Below are 16,525 nucleotides of genomic sequence, written 5' to 3'. Positions count from 1 at the left end.
GGATATTCCGGTGTAAATTTAATCCATGGTCTAAATCACCGTGAAACTGTGTTAGACTCCCTCTCGAGAGATCAAGTTAGCAGACCGCTAATTTACGGAGTTTTATCAACCTCAGAAACGACCGCACGACAACAATACACTGAAGTAAATGGATCCAAATATAAACCGCCACCAAAAAGCCACAAATAATCCTCAGAACAGCACCAAACTTCAGCAACAGTACAAACAGGGTCTCAGCACATAGTCCGGGGCATCTAACCTCCGCTAGCTTAGCTGGATTTCTGCTGAAAAGCTGACTAAATTTACCACTCTTCTGCAGCAGCTTCCTGTTGACGGGAAGTCCCGACGAGTCGATTACCGAGTGCAGTAGAGTTCCGCGGCTCATGGATGAAAATGTCTGATTATGACTCCATGGAAAAGCGATCAAAGTTCATATGTGTCTTACCTGCCAGTTTATAACAGTTATTATCGAGAGCGGACAGGGAAAAGAACGGAATTGAGCATTTCTAACCGCACTCGGTAATCGTCGCGTCGGGACTTCCCCGACCCGGAAGCTGATGGAGGAGAGTTGAAATCTGTTTTTAGCTTCACAATAGAAATCCAGCTAAGCTAGCGGAGGTTAGATGCCCCGGACTATGTGCTGAGACCCTATTTGTACTGTTGCTGAAGTTTGGTGCTGTTCTGAGCATTATATGTGGCTTTTTGGTGGCGGTTTATATTTGGATCCATTTACTGCAGTGTATTGTTGTCATGCGGTCGTTTCTGAGGTTGATAAAACTCCGTAAATTAGCGGTCTGCTAACTTGATCTCTCGAGAGGGAGTCTAACACAGTTTCACGGTGATTTAGACCATGGATTAAATTTACACCGGAATATCCCTTTAATCTGCATCTCTGAGTTTCTCTGTGGTGACTCAGATGTCACATGGTGGTCATGTGTCGTCAGGATCTGTGTCCTCGTTGTCGTCGCGTCCTCCTGATCAGCTGTGACGGACTCGTGTTGAACTTTGAAGCGTTGCTAATATCTGACCGGCTTCCTCCTGTGTGTATCAGCAGACCGCTGATGTCTGCTCTCTGACTCTGGGACACATTTGTTCGTCCTGTCGTTGAGACACTTCCTTCTGTCTTCTGTGTGAAGGTATGTCCTCCAAATATATTTCATCCTCAACCCAAAAATGTTCTGCAAAGCGTGCGAAGAAGAGAAAACTCAACACATTTCAACTATTTGTACTTTATCTTCAGGTTTCAGGATGATCACTAAACGATCAGAGAGTTGTTCATTTTAGTTTCAAGTTAAAAAGAAATACGGAGAGTAAAGACAGTCAGAGTTAAAGAACCAGTCCAACTGTTTCTGTCGCCACACAAACAGCTGGAAACGTCCCCGCCGTTTGTCAGACTTGTCGCTGTAATAACTCCACCAGCCTCCCCTCCAGCTCCTGATCTGACGTCAGCTAACAAGTATATAATGTGAAAGTGATACGCTGCGTTTGGTTCATATGTCGACCTCGGATCTGTGGTGAACTGCTAACAAACTGGGTCCAATCCAAAACAACTCCAGATGTTTATCTGCATTAAATAACCAATGAATTTGCCTGCTGTAGTCTTGATTCATCAATTAATCATCAAGTCTATGACGTGTCAAACATTGTGGTGTAAAAGGTGTATATAAGATCTCAGGGGCCACGAAGATGTTGCGAAGAAAAACAGGAAGTTCTCATAATTTAGAGGTTAAAAATACATTTTCTCTGTACTTCAACCTGATCTGTGTTGGACCAGAGCTGGAATCATAACTGTGGCTAATTTATTATCATAATAACCAGTTTTTAACACACAAGTCGCAGTTTTTTAAGAGCCAATTAATATCTAACACATAATACACGTGAGAGTCCTTCATTCACAGTGATTTTATCCAGATGTAACAGCTGTTTGACGAGAATACAGTGTTTGTTTGTCTCTGTTTGTATTGACGATGATTTATCTGCTAATCAACTCAAGTAAAATCATGTTTCAGACCAGATAAGTTCAAGATGTGTGCGACAAGAGCGAGAATATTAAGATCGTTCTTTGTTTCACCTTTTAGCCACAAAGATAAACGACTGAAACAAACAGAAATGATGTTATTAGTCTCTTTTCTTAATCAACAGGAAGCAGAACAATGATTTTGCAGAGAACTGGAGTACACATTGGAAAACGACTTCCAGTTTGTGACGAAGAGATAAGAAAAGGTTAAAACTGAAAGATCACGTCCTTCCTGTCACTTCCTGATCTCATCTGACTGAGAGGTCTTCTGCCTCTGATCTGCAGATTAACACTCCGAAGCCTCAAACACTTTTAATCCAGTCCGCTGGATGTTTTTGGCAGCAGCCGAGCGATCGAACAAATAGTCCTTCAAAAAACAAGATGCTGGGAAACGAGGAGCAAACAGAGCGAGGGAGGGAGGGAGGAGGGAGGTGGAGGGAGGAGGGTGAAGGACATTTTTATGTCGTACTTTCCAACGTGCACTCACATGTGGCGAAGCAGGATTTTAGGTGTTTGGATAATGCCAGCTGAAGGACCAATTTGCATAGTGCTCAGGAAAATGAACAATAAGAGGGAGAAGAGTGACGAGCAGCGAGAGACGGAGGACAGAAATAGGCCGAGAAAAACACCGGGGACAGAAAATCCTCTCTTTAAAAGCACATTTCTGCCCCCACCGACCCTGAGAGCTTTTAAAACAGCAGCGTCGAGTCTCTCACACTGAATCATCGTACCTGAGAGTGGCAGGTGTCCCTGAGTCACGGCTCTCTGAGCCTTCGACAACAAGCAGCTATTCGCCCCGATTCCACTCTGCAGGATAATTATTTGGCTGTTATCTACAAATAAACACTTCAGAAGTTCAGAAGAACATTTTGTCTTGGAAGTTTTTCCGTGAGATTTGCTGTAACGACGTGTGAGTGTTGCTCTGACGTGAAGGAACTCAGAATGTTGGTGTGCATCGGTGTGTTGTACTGTGGCGTGAAACGGATTTGTCCAAGTTTGTACGTGGCGTAGTGTTCGTACTGAGATTCTTATATAAACGTGCCAAATCCTGACAAGAAGAGCTTTTTGTTAGTGTTTGTGGAGACCAAAACCGTGTGTGTTTCATTGGAAGTCGCACCATTTCCAGCTGTGTTTGTGGAGACCAAAGCTGGGTGTGTTTCCAGAATTTGATGTTTTAAAGGAAGCCTCTGGATTTCTCCAGCCCTGTCTGTAGAGACCATAGCCAGGTGTATTGAAGGAGACCTCCAGATATTTCCAGCAGTGTTTTTAGGTGACCAAAACCAAATATTTTTCTTGGGAATTCGGGCCATCTTCAGCCGTTTTTGTGTGTTTTGTGACCAAAACCAGTCAAAGGGAAGAAAATTTCCATCTGTGTTTGTGGCAACCAAAGCCCGATATGTTTCACAATGATTCTGGCGTGTTTGTGACAACAGAAGTGGGTGATTTTGAGGTGACTTCCAGACATTTCTGGCCGTGGTTTGGTCGACCAAAACCCGGTATTTTCCCAGTAAAGTTGTGCCATCTCCAGCCGTGTTTGTGTTGACAGAAGAGGGTGTTTTGTAGAAGGTTTCCAGACGTTTCCAGCTGCGTTTGTGGAGACCAAAACCAAATATTTTTCATGGGAAGTCGATCCATTTCCAGCTGTGTTTGTGGAGACCAAAGCTGGGTGTGTTTCCATCTTCAGCCTAGTTTGTGACATCAGAATTTGATGTTTTGAAGGAAGCCTCTGGATTTCTCCAGCCCTGTTTGTAGAGACCATAGCCAGGTGTATTGAAGGAGACCTCCAGATATTTCCAGCAGTGTTTTTAGGTGACCAAAACCATTTTTCTTGGGAATTCGGGCCATCTTCAGCCATTTTTGTGTTGACCAAAACCTGTCAAAGGGAAGAAAATTTCCATCTGTGTTTGTGACAACGGAAGCCTGGTATCTTTCACAATGATTCTGGCATGTTTGTGCAGTGGTGTGTTTTTGAGGTGACTTCCAGACATTTCCAGCCGTGGTTTGGTCGACCAAAACTGGGTATTTTTCCAGCAAAGTTGTGCCATTTCCAGCCGTGTTTGTGGTGACAGAAGTGGGTGTTTTGAAGTAAACTTCCAGACATTTCCAGCTGTGTTTGTGGAGACCAAAGCTGGGTATGTTTCAAGTGGAGTCGGGACATCTTCAGCCTAGTTTGAGCATCAGAATTGGATGTTTTGAAGGAAACCTCTGGATTTGTCCAGCCCTGTTTGTAGAGACCATAGCCAGGTGTATTGAAGGAGACCTCCAGACGTTTCCAGCTGTGTTTGTGGTGACCAAAACCAAATATTTTTCCTGGGAAGTCGATCCATCTCCAGCTGTGTTTGTGGCCATCAAAACCAGGTTCTTTTAAGGAAACTTCCAGACATTTTCAGCCGTGTCTAGGTCGACCAAAATCAGGTATTTCAAGCTGAACCGTGATGTTTTTCTGACCATAACACGGTGGTTTTTGTGCCTAAACCGAAGCAGAGCAGCGCCGTGACACGAGAAAATATAGAATTCATCCTCAACGAATGTGAAGGTGCTTGAACTTATCTGAGCTTTTGCAGAAACACACTTAACAAGCATTTATTCTGGTGATTGGGTTGTATAAACCTAATCAGTTTTATAGATTTATATACGGGGAGGATTTAATTTGAAACTCCAGGAAGCTGACACGGAGTGAAAATGAAGAAAATCCACCCACCGTTTCTTCGACAGGCACTTTTTCTCCCCGAGCCCTGAAACTCTTCTGTTGTAGTTTCTGAGTTTAGTGTGTTTGTTGCTGTGGAAACCCGAAATCTTCAGCCCTGCCCCGCCGGTTCCAGCGCAAATTACTTATTGATATCAGACATCGATTTGTTTTACGATGTTATTTACTTAGCGGGGGGAGAGAGCGGAGGGGAGGGGAGGAGCCTTTTAAAACGATAAAACTGTGACAAAGTGTGTGTGATTCAGTCTGACAGATCTCATTACTGTGAGAGAAAATCTGATCATTTTTTATTCAGCGTTACATTTAAACTTAATGACAGAATCTCTTGATATGGAGTCAGTGTAGTGGCTGCTGGAGTGTCACCGCAGGGAGAGGAGACTCAGGAGTCGAGGTTAATTAACGGCGTGGCGTCAAAACCTCTTCGTCGCTGCAGAAATGAGCAGGAAGTGACTAACTGAATATTATATCCTACACATTGGACTATTAAGATCTTCTACAAGCGTGTTGCTGCTCTGGCTTTCACTTAAACTAATTAACCTGCAGCAGTAACGAGTGTAAACAGCCTACTTGTGTCCTGAGCCGATCCTGAACATCGGTATCAGGGCCGATCCGGGGACGAGATGTCCAGACGTCTCGTTAAAAATATCCTGATGCAGCTGGAAATGTCTGCGTCGTTACAAATATTGATTTTACTCTTATGACATATTTTATTCCAACGACTGGGCTGTTAAAAATAAAACACCAGAGGGAAGAAGATTGTGCCAAAACGTACAAAAAGTTTGGTTCTTTTTAAAACTGCATGTTTACACTCTGACGTTACAACACAACAACACACCTGTAAAGTTTGGTGGCTTCATCTTCAACGTATGACACAGATGTTGTGGTAGTTTCCACATATGTGTAACGGAGCTGTTATCTTTCGAATCAAAGTCGTCTCAGCTTTTGAACTGTGTGTTTTTGAATCAAATGAACGTGTTGGCGGCTGGGGATCAGGAGCAGGTCGGAAAACAATCTGATTGTCGGTGGTTCGACCCCCGTTATCGACCGACTGGATGTCTAAGTGTGCTTGTCAGTCGTCTCACGTGTTTCTGCAATAAGTCCACGGTGTCGCAGTGACAGCCTGTTATTCCAGGTAGCCTCAGGACGACACACAGCACAACCTACAGCTCAGGTGTGTGTGTGTGTGTGTGTGTGTGTGTGTGTGTGAAGCATTTCCTTCATGCAGAGAGAGTGTGTCGGCTTCACACACGTCTAACACGTTCACCTCTCCTCCCACTCCGACCAAAATTAATAGATATGAGCCGACCTGTCAGCATCAGCAGCATGGAGGCACTTACTGTAACGTGCATGATGTACAGTGTGTGTGTGTGTGTGTGTGTGTGTGTGTGTGTGTGTGTGTGTGTGTGTGTGTGTGTGTGTGATGTAATGTTGCACAAGCAAGATGCAGGAAACTGATCTACAGTACGATCTTCCTGCTCGGTCTCTGCACATTCACACGTTTACTGTTTTCACTTCATGATTCAAGTGAAGAAACCAGAGCGTCCGAAGCTTTTTACTTCCACAGCTGATAAAAAACAAACAAACACAACATAACATACGCAATCGATGTGTGTCTGTCTCTGAGATCCAACACAACACAGGTGAACGATGTTTATAGAGTTAAAAAGGTCAAAGTCAGCACCAGCAGAAGCTCGTCTCTCCCACAGCAAACACAGCTCCTGAACGCCTCATCGGTAGTCCCGCCTTTAATTCTGTGACTTCATGACATCACACTGTGTCACCATGTCACACATTTGCATCATTTATGCCTAGCAGCTAGTTTGACCTGTGAGAACTGATGTAGCACAGCTGCTCTGTTGTTGTTAGCAGCTCTGGCTCAGGCGTGTGTGAGCCGACCAATCAGAGCAGACTGGGTATTCAGGAGGCGGGGCATATCGTCCAGGGACTCTGTCAGGAAATAATAAATGCTGCTGGTCGTTTCTTGTTTAGTTTTTTGTTGTGAACTGACCCTTTAAAGGATGCACAGTACGTACAGTGTGTGTGTTGTGCTGAGCTGAGCTTGTTCTCACTGGTGTCACTCTCCAGGGAGGTCCTGTGTGTGTGTGTGTGTGTGTGTGTGTGTGTGTGTGTGTGTGTGTGTGTGTGTGTGTGAGTGAGTGTGTGTGTGTGTGTGTGTGTGTGTGTGTGTGTCCTCTGTGGGGTAGATTAGTGTGTCCGTCCCAGGGCTCAGTCTGTTCCTGGTGATGAATGATGAAGCCTCTCTCTCTTTTTTTACCCTCTCTCTCTCTCTCTCTCTCTTTCTCTCTCGCCCTCCCGGTGATCGATCGCCCCACCAAACCTCTGCCCTAGTCGCCATGGCAACACGCCGCACTCTGCGAGCCTGTAAACGCGTTCAGGACGTCGGCCCACGCCGTTCCTCCGTCCTCTCCTCCCCGAGCCTCCCTTCCTCCACCCCTCCTCTAGTTTATTACTTGTCGCCCCTCATCCCTCCTCCTCCCCCTTTTACTCCTCCACCTCGCCCTCCACCTTTTATCCCTTATCCCATCCACTTTGATCGTTTTCCCATCATCCCTTCCTCCAGCTGCCCTCTCCCTCCTCTCCTTTACCTCTCGTTAATCATCCCTCCTCGTACCTCGTCTTCCTCTACAGCGCCTCTTTTATCCCTCCGTCATCTCTTCTTCTCTCCCTCTGTGAACCCTTTGTACTCCATCCATTTCTCCTCTATACATCCCTCTTTCTCTCCTTCCTCTTCCATCCATTCCCTCTCATTTCTTCCCATCTCTCTCCTCCTCATCCATCACTAACCCACTCCACAGAAAAACTTCCTCTGCTCGCTGAGAACGACAGAAAGATGAGGTGATGAGAGTCTGGTTTCATCTGCCGACTGTCTCCGTTTCATTAGCGGATGTTTTTTAATCATCGTGTTTCTCTGTCAACACAGTTTCACTCAGTTTAACTTCCAAACGAGAGTTTCCTTAAAGGAAGAAAATGCAGGGAGCTGAGTTAATGGAAACAAAGTGAAGGTGGTCGTGTTCTGATGATGATTGTGAGAATGAGAGTCTGTTCGTCTTCAGCTCGTCTTCACTTAAAACAAGAGAATAAAACAACAAGTTGAAACTGATTTAACAGGAGAGCTTCCAGGGAGGAGAAGAAAGAAAATGTGTGTGTTAGAAGATAAACCTCGACAGGGAAACGTGTGTGTGAGGATGTTTTTTCCGACGCTGAGCTCACTTTATTATTACAGCTGCGGTAAATAACCGACTGCTCTGTCGGCAGTCTCAACTTTTTCATTTTCTTAAATTCAGACAGAATCTTCTCTCCCTCCGTCTGTCTTGAACGTATAAATATTTATCGCCGTGTGCTCGCTGGATGAGAAATAAGAGTCTTTGTGATTTGGGCCCATCGTAGAGATGGGAAACCCCCAACGCTGGTGGAGGTGATGGATGTGATGAGGTGAACTCCGGTGAGCTTGATGCGATGAGGTGGGGGTGGATCGGGTGGAGGAGGGCCGCAACGATTTTGCCCTGAAACGACCGTCAGCTGATGGATGCGTGTGGAGAGGGAGAGCTGTGAGTGAAGGAACGTTAAGATACGAGGAGCGCAGCATCCTCCTGAACAGCTGACGTAGCTGGGACGTAAATCCAAGACTCTGGAAGATCCCAAAATGATTTTAAAATCGAGCTCCTGATCACACTTTCAGCAGGTACAGTGAAGATTTTTTTTCTTAGTTTTGACTCGACCCCACCTACACCATCCTGCTGCTGGAAATCCTCCTGCAACAAATTCAAGGATCATTTTTCAAATTAAAATGATATATTTGTGCAGGATATGAACAATAGGCAGCTGCAGCAGATCATTGTTCTTCTTTGTGTGAATGAACAAATCATGTTCTCAGTGTGAGAGAGAGAGAGAGAGAGTGTGTACGTGATGAGTCGGCTGCCTTCACTCAGCCTCCATTGATGAAAAGGAAAAGATACGACAGAGGAGGAGGAGGAGGAGGAGGAGGAGGAGGAGGAGAGACTCTTGACCTCGCTCTTGTTTGCATATGTTTCTGCATGTATTGTATAGCGTCACATCCGTCTCTGTGTGTTTTACTCGAACATCTTCGCTGATAATTGGCCTCCACAGTCCAGCAGGACAGCAGCAGCCTGCAGCGACTCCTCTCAAGTTTTCTTGAGAACAAACAAACAGTTCAGGACAGACGCTGCGCAGCACATTTCATCCCGACAACACCACTCTGGTTTGACTCCTGTCGTTTCTGTTGAAGTCCTTCAGTGTCCCGCTGTGTTCAGGCCTCAGTGGACACGGAGCTGCAAACAGAGAGAGTCAACATGTTGTGTAGTTACACAAACCGAAGCGCACGCAATCTAAATATCTGACTTCCTGTGTCGAAAGGTTTGTTTGTGTCTGTGCAGCATTTGGAAATGCCGACCTTGTTGTTGTAAACCGGCAGCAGGACGGATTCACTGCTGCTGTGTGGATGTACAGGAGGCTCCAGGTACTCTGTTTTATTTACACCTGCTCAGTGCAAACAGTATATTCTCACATATATGATGACAGACAGGAAGTGGAGGGTTATTACAGGTTACTGTAGAAGGGAATAAGCAGTGTGTTTAATGGACAAGAAATCATCCGTTGGTGATGATGTACGTTTCTGCAAACACAGGATTTTGTTCAAACTTCTTTATGTTGCAACTTGATGTTGTGTTATGTTTATGGTCTGATTAGGTTCAGGAATCATTTTGGGGCATCTTGTTGACAAAAACACATCTAGAAATGTCCCAACGTCTCGCCCGGAGATCCTGATTTTGTCCTGACGTCTTGTCAAAAATATCCGGTTTTGTTGCCATGAACATCTCGGGAAATGTCTGAACCTCTCATCAAGAATACCCCAATAAATACAGCTGTGAAATGTCACAATGTCTCATCAGGAACATCGTGTTTTGACACCTGCAGCAACCTGAAGAAAGAAGTTGAGGCCAAAACTGACAAAAACAATAATAATGTTCACTTTTTGCGACGTCTCCTTCGTGTCATGTACAAAAAAAATGATCGCAAGACGGTGATGAGGAGAGAAAGCTGTGCAGAGATGGAGAGAATAGAAGCGGAGAAAGCAACGGAATGATACCTGTGTGTAACACTTCAAACAGAAGGTGTCGCACACAGGTGAGTTCCTCCTGACTGAGAGGAAGAGATGAGGAAGAGAGAAGATTAGGGAGCGATGAACGTGACAGGGGTCAGTCCATCTGTCCATCGTTCGGTTCACACTGAGGTTTGAGTCTCACCAGTTGGTGCTGAAGTGTGTGTGTGTGTGTGTGTGTGTGTGTGTGTGTGTGTGTGTGTGTGTGTGTGTGTGTGTGTGTGTGTGATTGACGGGCGGAGAGCAGGGTGACATTTGGTGAATAATCCCGGCTTTGCATGACTCAAATCAAAACAAACAAACAAACAAACATTACCGTCGTGATGTCAACCTGTTTTTCTGGAGGCCGTCACGCTGACTCGTCCTCTGCCAGATTCCTCCCATCACCCTCTTCTTCTTCTTCTTCTTCTTCTTTTCCTTCATTCCTCTTCCGTCTCCCGTCTTCAGATGCTCTTCCGCTCTGCCTCCTCCAAACGTCTCCTCTTCTTCCTCCCTCCTCTGCACGTCTTGCATCTGTTTGTGCGTGTTGTTTCGGGCCGCAGCTTCCCCGAAACAACACGCACACAAACAGCCACAAACAGCTTGTGTGACAGTTGTTTGGTCTAAAAATGTCTGGATGACGTCTCCAAACATCTTGTTTTGTCCACAACCCAAAACACATTCCGCCTGCTGTCACAGAGGAGGATATTCACATTTGAAAACGCTGGAAAAAAATACTACAGACGATTAATAATCAACAATTAATCGCTGCAGCTGTAATCTTGTTCTCAACCTTATTCCAGGTTTCTCTCTCCCACTCCTTCCTCCTCCGGTCCCTCCTCCCGGCTCAAGGTCAGCGTAAAGATTACTTTTATTGGCTCTTCTGGGAGAAAATTGCTGTAGATTAAAGGCATAAAAGACTATTATGTGACAGTCAATACAAACCAGCCCGAACTAAAATAAATCAGTCACAGCTGCCGATACCTGAAATCCTAATTCTCTCTTTTCTCGAGCCGCCCTCCATCGATCGTTGTTGTTTCTTCTTTCATAGTCTCTTTAAGTTTCTCCCTCCTCCTCCTCCTCCTCTTCCTCTCTTTCTGTGAACCTCCTCCTCTCTATCCTAACTTTCCTTTCTTCTTCACCACCTGTGTTGTAATTCTCTGTGCCGCTGACTCACCACTGTGAATGAAGTGATCCAGGGTCTCTGCCGCATCACATCATCTGCTGTGAATCACCTTCGCTTTGTTTGAGTTGAAAGTCTGATTTCAACCACCTGAGTTCTTACTTGATATTCAAGGACCGGTCGGGATGCTCTGCTGAAAACATCACATGAATGATCACTCTGATGATGGAGGCAGGGTCAAGGGCTGGAAATTAAAAAGACTTGGCTGTTCTTTGACGTATTCTTGTTTCCGATGACAGCAAACACGTCGACAAAGCACTTCTGGCATTTAAAAAAAAGAGAGCATCATTCTGAAAAGCGTAGCTGCAGGGTCTGTTTCCAAACCCCTTTTCATCTGAGACCAGGACTGCAGCCAGGATTTTATAAATGCGGAGGTGACGTCAGACTTCACTCAATTCTCCACATTTCTAGAAAAGGAAATTGTGTCTTCGTCTTGTCGTGTGTGGGAGCTTCTGCACGGCTCGTCCTCCTACAGGAGCCTTTCTTTGGTTTTTTCTGATGAGGATGTTTGAGTTTCTGTCGCTGGCTGGGAATTTGGTGACAGCTTTGACTAAAATTGATCCTAAAGGGATATTCCGGTGTAAATTTAATCCATGGTCTAACACGCTGTGAAACTGTGTTAGACTCCCTCTCGAGAGATCAAGTTAGCAGACCGCTAATTAACGGAGTTTTATCAACCTCAGAAACGACCGCACGACAACAATACACTGCAGTAAATGGATCCAAATATAAACCGCCACCAAAAAGCCACAAATAATGCTCAGAACAGCACCAAACTTCAGCAACAGTACAAATAGGGTCTCAGCACATAGTCCGGGGCATCTAACCTCCGCTAGCTTAGCTGGATTTCTACTGAAAAGCTGACTAAATTTACCACTCTTCTGCAGCAGCTTCCTGTTGACGGGAAGTCCCGACGAGTCGATTACCGAGTGCAGTAGAGTTCCGCGGCTCATGGATGAAAATGTATGATTATGACTCCATGGAAAAGCAATCAAAGTTCATATGTGTCTTACCTGCCAGTTTATAACAGTTATTATCGAGAGCGGACAGGGAAAAGAACGGAATTGAGCATTTCTAACCGCACTCGGTAATCGACGCGTCGGGACTTCCCCGACCCGGAAGCTGATGGAGGAGAGTTGAAGTCTGTTTTTAGCTTCCCAATAGAAATCCAGCTAAGCTAGCGGAGGTTAGATGCCCCGGACTATGTGCTGAGACCCTATTTGTACTGTTGCTGAAGTTTGGTGCTGTTCTGAGCATTATTTGTGGCTTTTTGGTGGCGGTTTATATTTGGATCCATTTACTGCAGTGTATTGTTGTCGTGTGGTCGTTTCTGAGGTTGATAAAACTCCGTAAATTAGCGGTCTGCTAACTTGATCTCTCGAGAGGGAGTCTAACACAGTTTCACGGTCCATGGATTAAATTTACACCGGAATATCCCTTTAAAATGTATTTCTTTGGTCCTTTAAAGATTCATGTCATCAGTCGGGAAGACTCAAACTGAGTCTCTGCTGGTAAAAACACAGATCTGTGTGAGGACTCCAGCCTGGTGTCCGGTCTGATGTCGTCTGCTCTGCTGATGACTGTCAGTGAAGTCGACTGAACCTCTTTTAAAGCAGACGGCGGTCCGGCCTCCTGTGCCGCCGTCCGCTGTGATCGACCCTGCAGCTGACAGCTCTGCAGGAGCGATGCACCGGGGTGCACTGGGGTTTTTTATAACTCAGCTTTAAACAGGAGAAACACTTTGACTTCAGATTTTTAAATCATCAAAGATGCGCTCATCAAAATCATCACTTCAGGTATATGAGAGAAAAGGAACGGATGGTTGTGTCTTTGTTTAGTTACGACCTTTCAGTTTCTCTTGTCTCTGTATGTTCATGAACAGGCGTCAAACAGCTTTCATCAGGAGGTTTCAGGCTCCAACTGTGTTTGACCCGGCTCATCGCTGTGAATCAGCATTCCAGTCCGGACAAACTCTGCTGTGAAGAGTGCAGGAAGATGACGTAGTAACTTTGCATGAGCAGGAGCTTTTAATTTGTCTTCTGTGGCAGCAAACACAACACAAAGCTGTACTGTGACTATCAGGCTGCAAACTGAGCTTATACACGTCAACCTGTGTCCAAAAACACTCGTCCAGAAGTCTTTAAAGGAGCAAAAACACAAGTGGAAGTAGGTCAAAGTTAGACACCATCACCAACACACTGTGAACATCTCACCCGACGTAAACACTTTGTACCGCGACACCTGAAGGTCTCATCGTCTCTCTCGTTCCTGCACCGCGATGTCGAACAACATTTTCTGCTCGATTTGTAAAATGTTCCGCTCAGCTGAACCCGTCTGACCTCAATTCTGTCGATGTAGAGCGAGTCTGCCTCGTGTTCACTCGTCTTTGATTTCACCTCGTACGTACGTAATGTCTCTGGATGTGTTCGGTGACCTTCACGGTTCCTCGCTGCTCTTTCTGTCAGAAACAACAGCAACAAACCGTGTTCACGATAGAAATCATCGACTGTCTTTTTAAAGTTTTCAAACTAATCTTGTCCTTCTTTTCTTTCCTCTCTCCTCCAGGTGAGCTAGTCACACCACCCTCAGCTCTACCCGGCGTCCCCCTCCCACCTCCCTCCTCCTCAGCCTGATCCCGTCGTCCTCTGCTTCACCCTCACCTCCCGCTTCTCGTGGGACTTCTCGCCTGCCGCCATGTCTCTCTTGGCCTCTCCCGCCCCCTTCCTCCTCGTCCTCCTCCTCTTCCTCCTCCCGCTGCCTCCCTGCCAGCCGGAGTCACAGCGCAGCGACCCCAGCGGTACCCCCTACCTGCCATCAATGTCGCCCTCCATGTTCCCCTCCTTCGCTCCCTCCGCGACCTCTAGTAGCAGAAACGGGACTGGAAAGTGTGAGGACGTCCCGGTGTGTCGGCCCGGCATCCTGCTGCCCGTCTGGATGCCCCGCGGGCCCGGACTGGGAGACCAGGTGGCCCGAGCCGTGGTCTACTTTGTGTCGCTCATGTACATGTTCCTGGGAGTGTCCATCATCGCTGACCGCTTCATGGCGTCCATAGAGGTCATCACGTCACAGGTGAGAACGAGGGACACACCGAAGATAGAAAACAAAAGAAAAGATTATAAACTGATCAGGAAACTCAGAAATCCAGATGCATTGGTTCTGGAGATGTGGACTCAAATAGACAAATGTGTTTCTGATATCGTGTTTGAACAGGTCAGATAAATCCTTCTGTGTCAGGTAGTTATTACGTAGTCGTTACGTAACGAAAGGAGTCATTATCATAGGCTGACCTCCTCTGCGCGGTGATAGGAGATATCAGAGAGGGGGCGTTCATCCCCACGGTGAAGTTCGGTGTGTCCAGCGGTGAGACAGCAACGTTGTCGCTCAGAGCTAGACACGCAATTGCTCTGTTGTTGTTGTATAAATCAACATAAGTGCCTATATTCTGTCCCAGCTACAGAACAACAGAAGAGACCGTGGTTGTGTTTCATTCTTAATGACAACGTGCCGGCTGCGGTTCGTGTTAGTTTGTGTGTGTGTGCTAACCACTTTACATCAAACTGCTTCAGTAACGAGTGTCAGTAAAAAGCTGGCTTTGCCTCGACACTGATCCTCGTAAAACGATCAGTCTCAACCATACTGGACCCAGCAACTGCACCCGAGCCACCGATAAGTGTGGCCGCGGTTTGATAGTATTTACAGTTGCCGACAAGTATAGTGAAGTCAGCTGGAAACTGGCTGACTAGTTAGCTCCACTTCGGTCCGCTATGCAACGGCATTTGAAGCGAGTTTAATGTTAATAATATTACGATGGAGCTTGGTTGTCACAGTAAAAAGTCTGGACACATGTGCAGACTGGAGACAGAGATGATGCGAACAGTGTCCAACAGTTTGGAGACTGTGTTGGAGACAAACACAGCTTTCGCTAGCTGTTAGCCATTAGCTACACGGTAGTAACTGTAACAACACATACAAACAAACTAACATTATTCAACCACACTAATTCTGAAACATCCTGCTGCAGCTGCGCAAAGTCTGTACTTTTTCCGGAGCCTCTCCTTCTCGGTCTGATTCTGGGTCAAACTGGTTCGGTTGAACGAAAAAATCTCCGCGAGCCATAGTGTTACATCCACCGTAAACATTAGCGCATGCTACCATTAGCATAAGGGGCTTCCTCTCCCTGAGAGTGACGTACAGGCAAGGCTCCCCAAGTAGGCGTTGACAGACGGAGCTCATTAGCATTTAAAGGTGCAGGCACAGAAACAGAGTGCTGTGAACAGAGCTCAGCAGAGCGACTTTTAGACAGCTGGACTTCAGGATCACGGATGTGTTTGGGGCAATACATATCGAATACAGAGTTGTTGGACCTCTGACAGCTGTGTGAAATTGATGAAAAACAGTATAATATGGGACCTTTAAGTACAGTCTTTTATAAAATGTACTTAGTTACATTTCATTACTGGTAGCTGTAACATGAGGAAGTTTCTTTCCAGGCCGCCATGTTGCTCTATTCATTACTCATCTTCTCCGTCTCTGAAAAACATCACGTATTTCACCTTTAAGGAAAAAAAATCCAGTGCTGTCAGAGTTAAAGGAAGCAAAACTCGTTCATCTAGTGGTCGTTATTTCAAGGTTAACGAGTGTTTGCCTCATCATCATCATCCTCGTGTCATCGTCTCTTAACTCCACCCGGACCTGATGGGGATTTTATGGATTTCCCTCCTCGTCCATTTATTGTCTGTGATGGTGTGAGCGACCGTCAGCAGCTCTCAGAGACAGAGCTGTGTGTTCACCCCCGAGGATACCAGTTCATCTGCTCATCTGCTGGGACCGAACACAGCAGGAAAATACTGAAGTGTCGTCTGTCACTCTCAGTGTAGAGTACAGTAGGTGGTGTGTGTGTGTGTGTGTGTGTGTGTGTGTGTGTGTGTGTGTTGTCCCAGGCGGCCTGTAATGGTTCGGATGTTGAGGTTATTCAGTCGTCAGCCCCGTAGAAACAGTAGAGAAAGGATCCTCGGAGGTTTGAGCGGAGGACGAGGAGACGTGAAGGTCAGCTGGAGGCAGAAAACAGGACAGGAAGGAGAGAAAGAGAAAGAAAGAGAGAGAGAGAGGACAAATGAAAGCAGACGCAGTAATGCACAAAAACATGAGTTTTGAGTCACGAACATAAGAAAACAGGTCGAGGACATTTACAGGTCAGCCTCCTGAATTTAACCAGATAAACACTCAACAAATGTGACATAAAGACTGTTACAGTAATAAATACAGTGCAAACATACAAGTTCAGCGTGTGTGTTTGTGTGTGTGTGTGTGTGTGTGTGTGTGTGTGTGTGTGTGTGTGTGTGTTCGGTCCAACAGGAGAAGGAGGTCACCATCACGATGCCCAACGGGGAAACTTCAGTGGCGACGGTTCGGATCTGGAACGAAACGGTTTCCAATCTGACGCTCATGGCTCTCGGCTCCAGCGCTCCGGAGATACTCCTGTCTGTTATAGAGGTACAC

General features: G+C 46.0%; 1 protein-coding gene across 1 annotated transcript in view; it reads left to right on the top strand.

Moving 5' to 3' along the window:
• Positions 1-16,525, top strand: part of slc8a2b (solute carrier family 8 member 2b) — a 104,734-nt gene that overhangs the window by 55,686 nt on the left and 32,523 nt on the right. The window contains exons 3-4 of the mRNA XM_030391644.1: positions 13,592-14,095; positions 16,382-16,519. Of these exons, the coding sequence (XP_030247504.1) occupies positions 13,721-14,095; positions 16,382-16,519 (513 nt within the window). The 5' untranslated portion in view covers positions 13,592-13,720. The remainder of the gene's footprint in view (positions 1-13,591; positions 14,096-16,381; positions 16,520-16,525) is intronic.

The sequence above is a fragment of the Sparus aurata genome, chromosome 2, assembly GCF_900880675.1.
Source record: "Sparus aurata chromosome 2, fSpaAur1.1, whole genome shotgun sequence".
Classification (NCBI taxonomy): Eukaryota; Metazoa; Chordata; class Actinopteri; order Spariformes; family Sparidae; genus Sparus; species Sparus aurata.
Note: the sequence above shows the minus strand (reverse complement) of the source record. Positions and strands in the feature narration are given on the sequence as shown.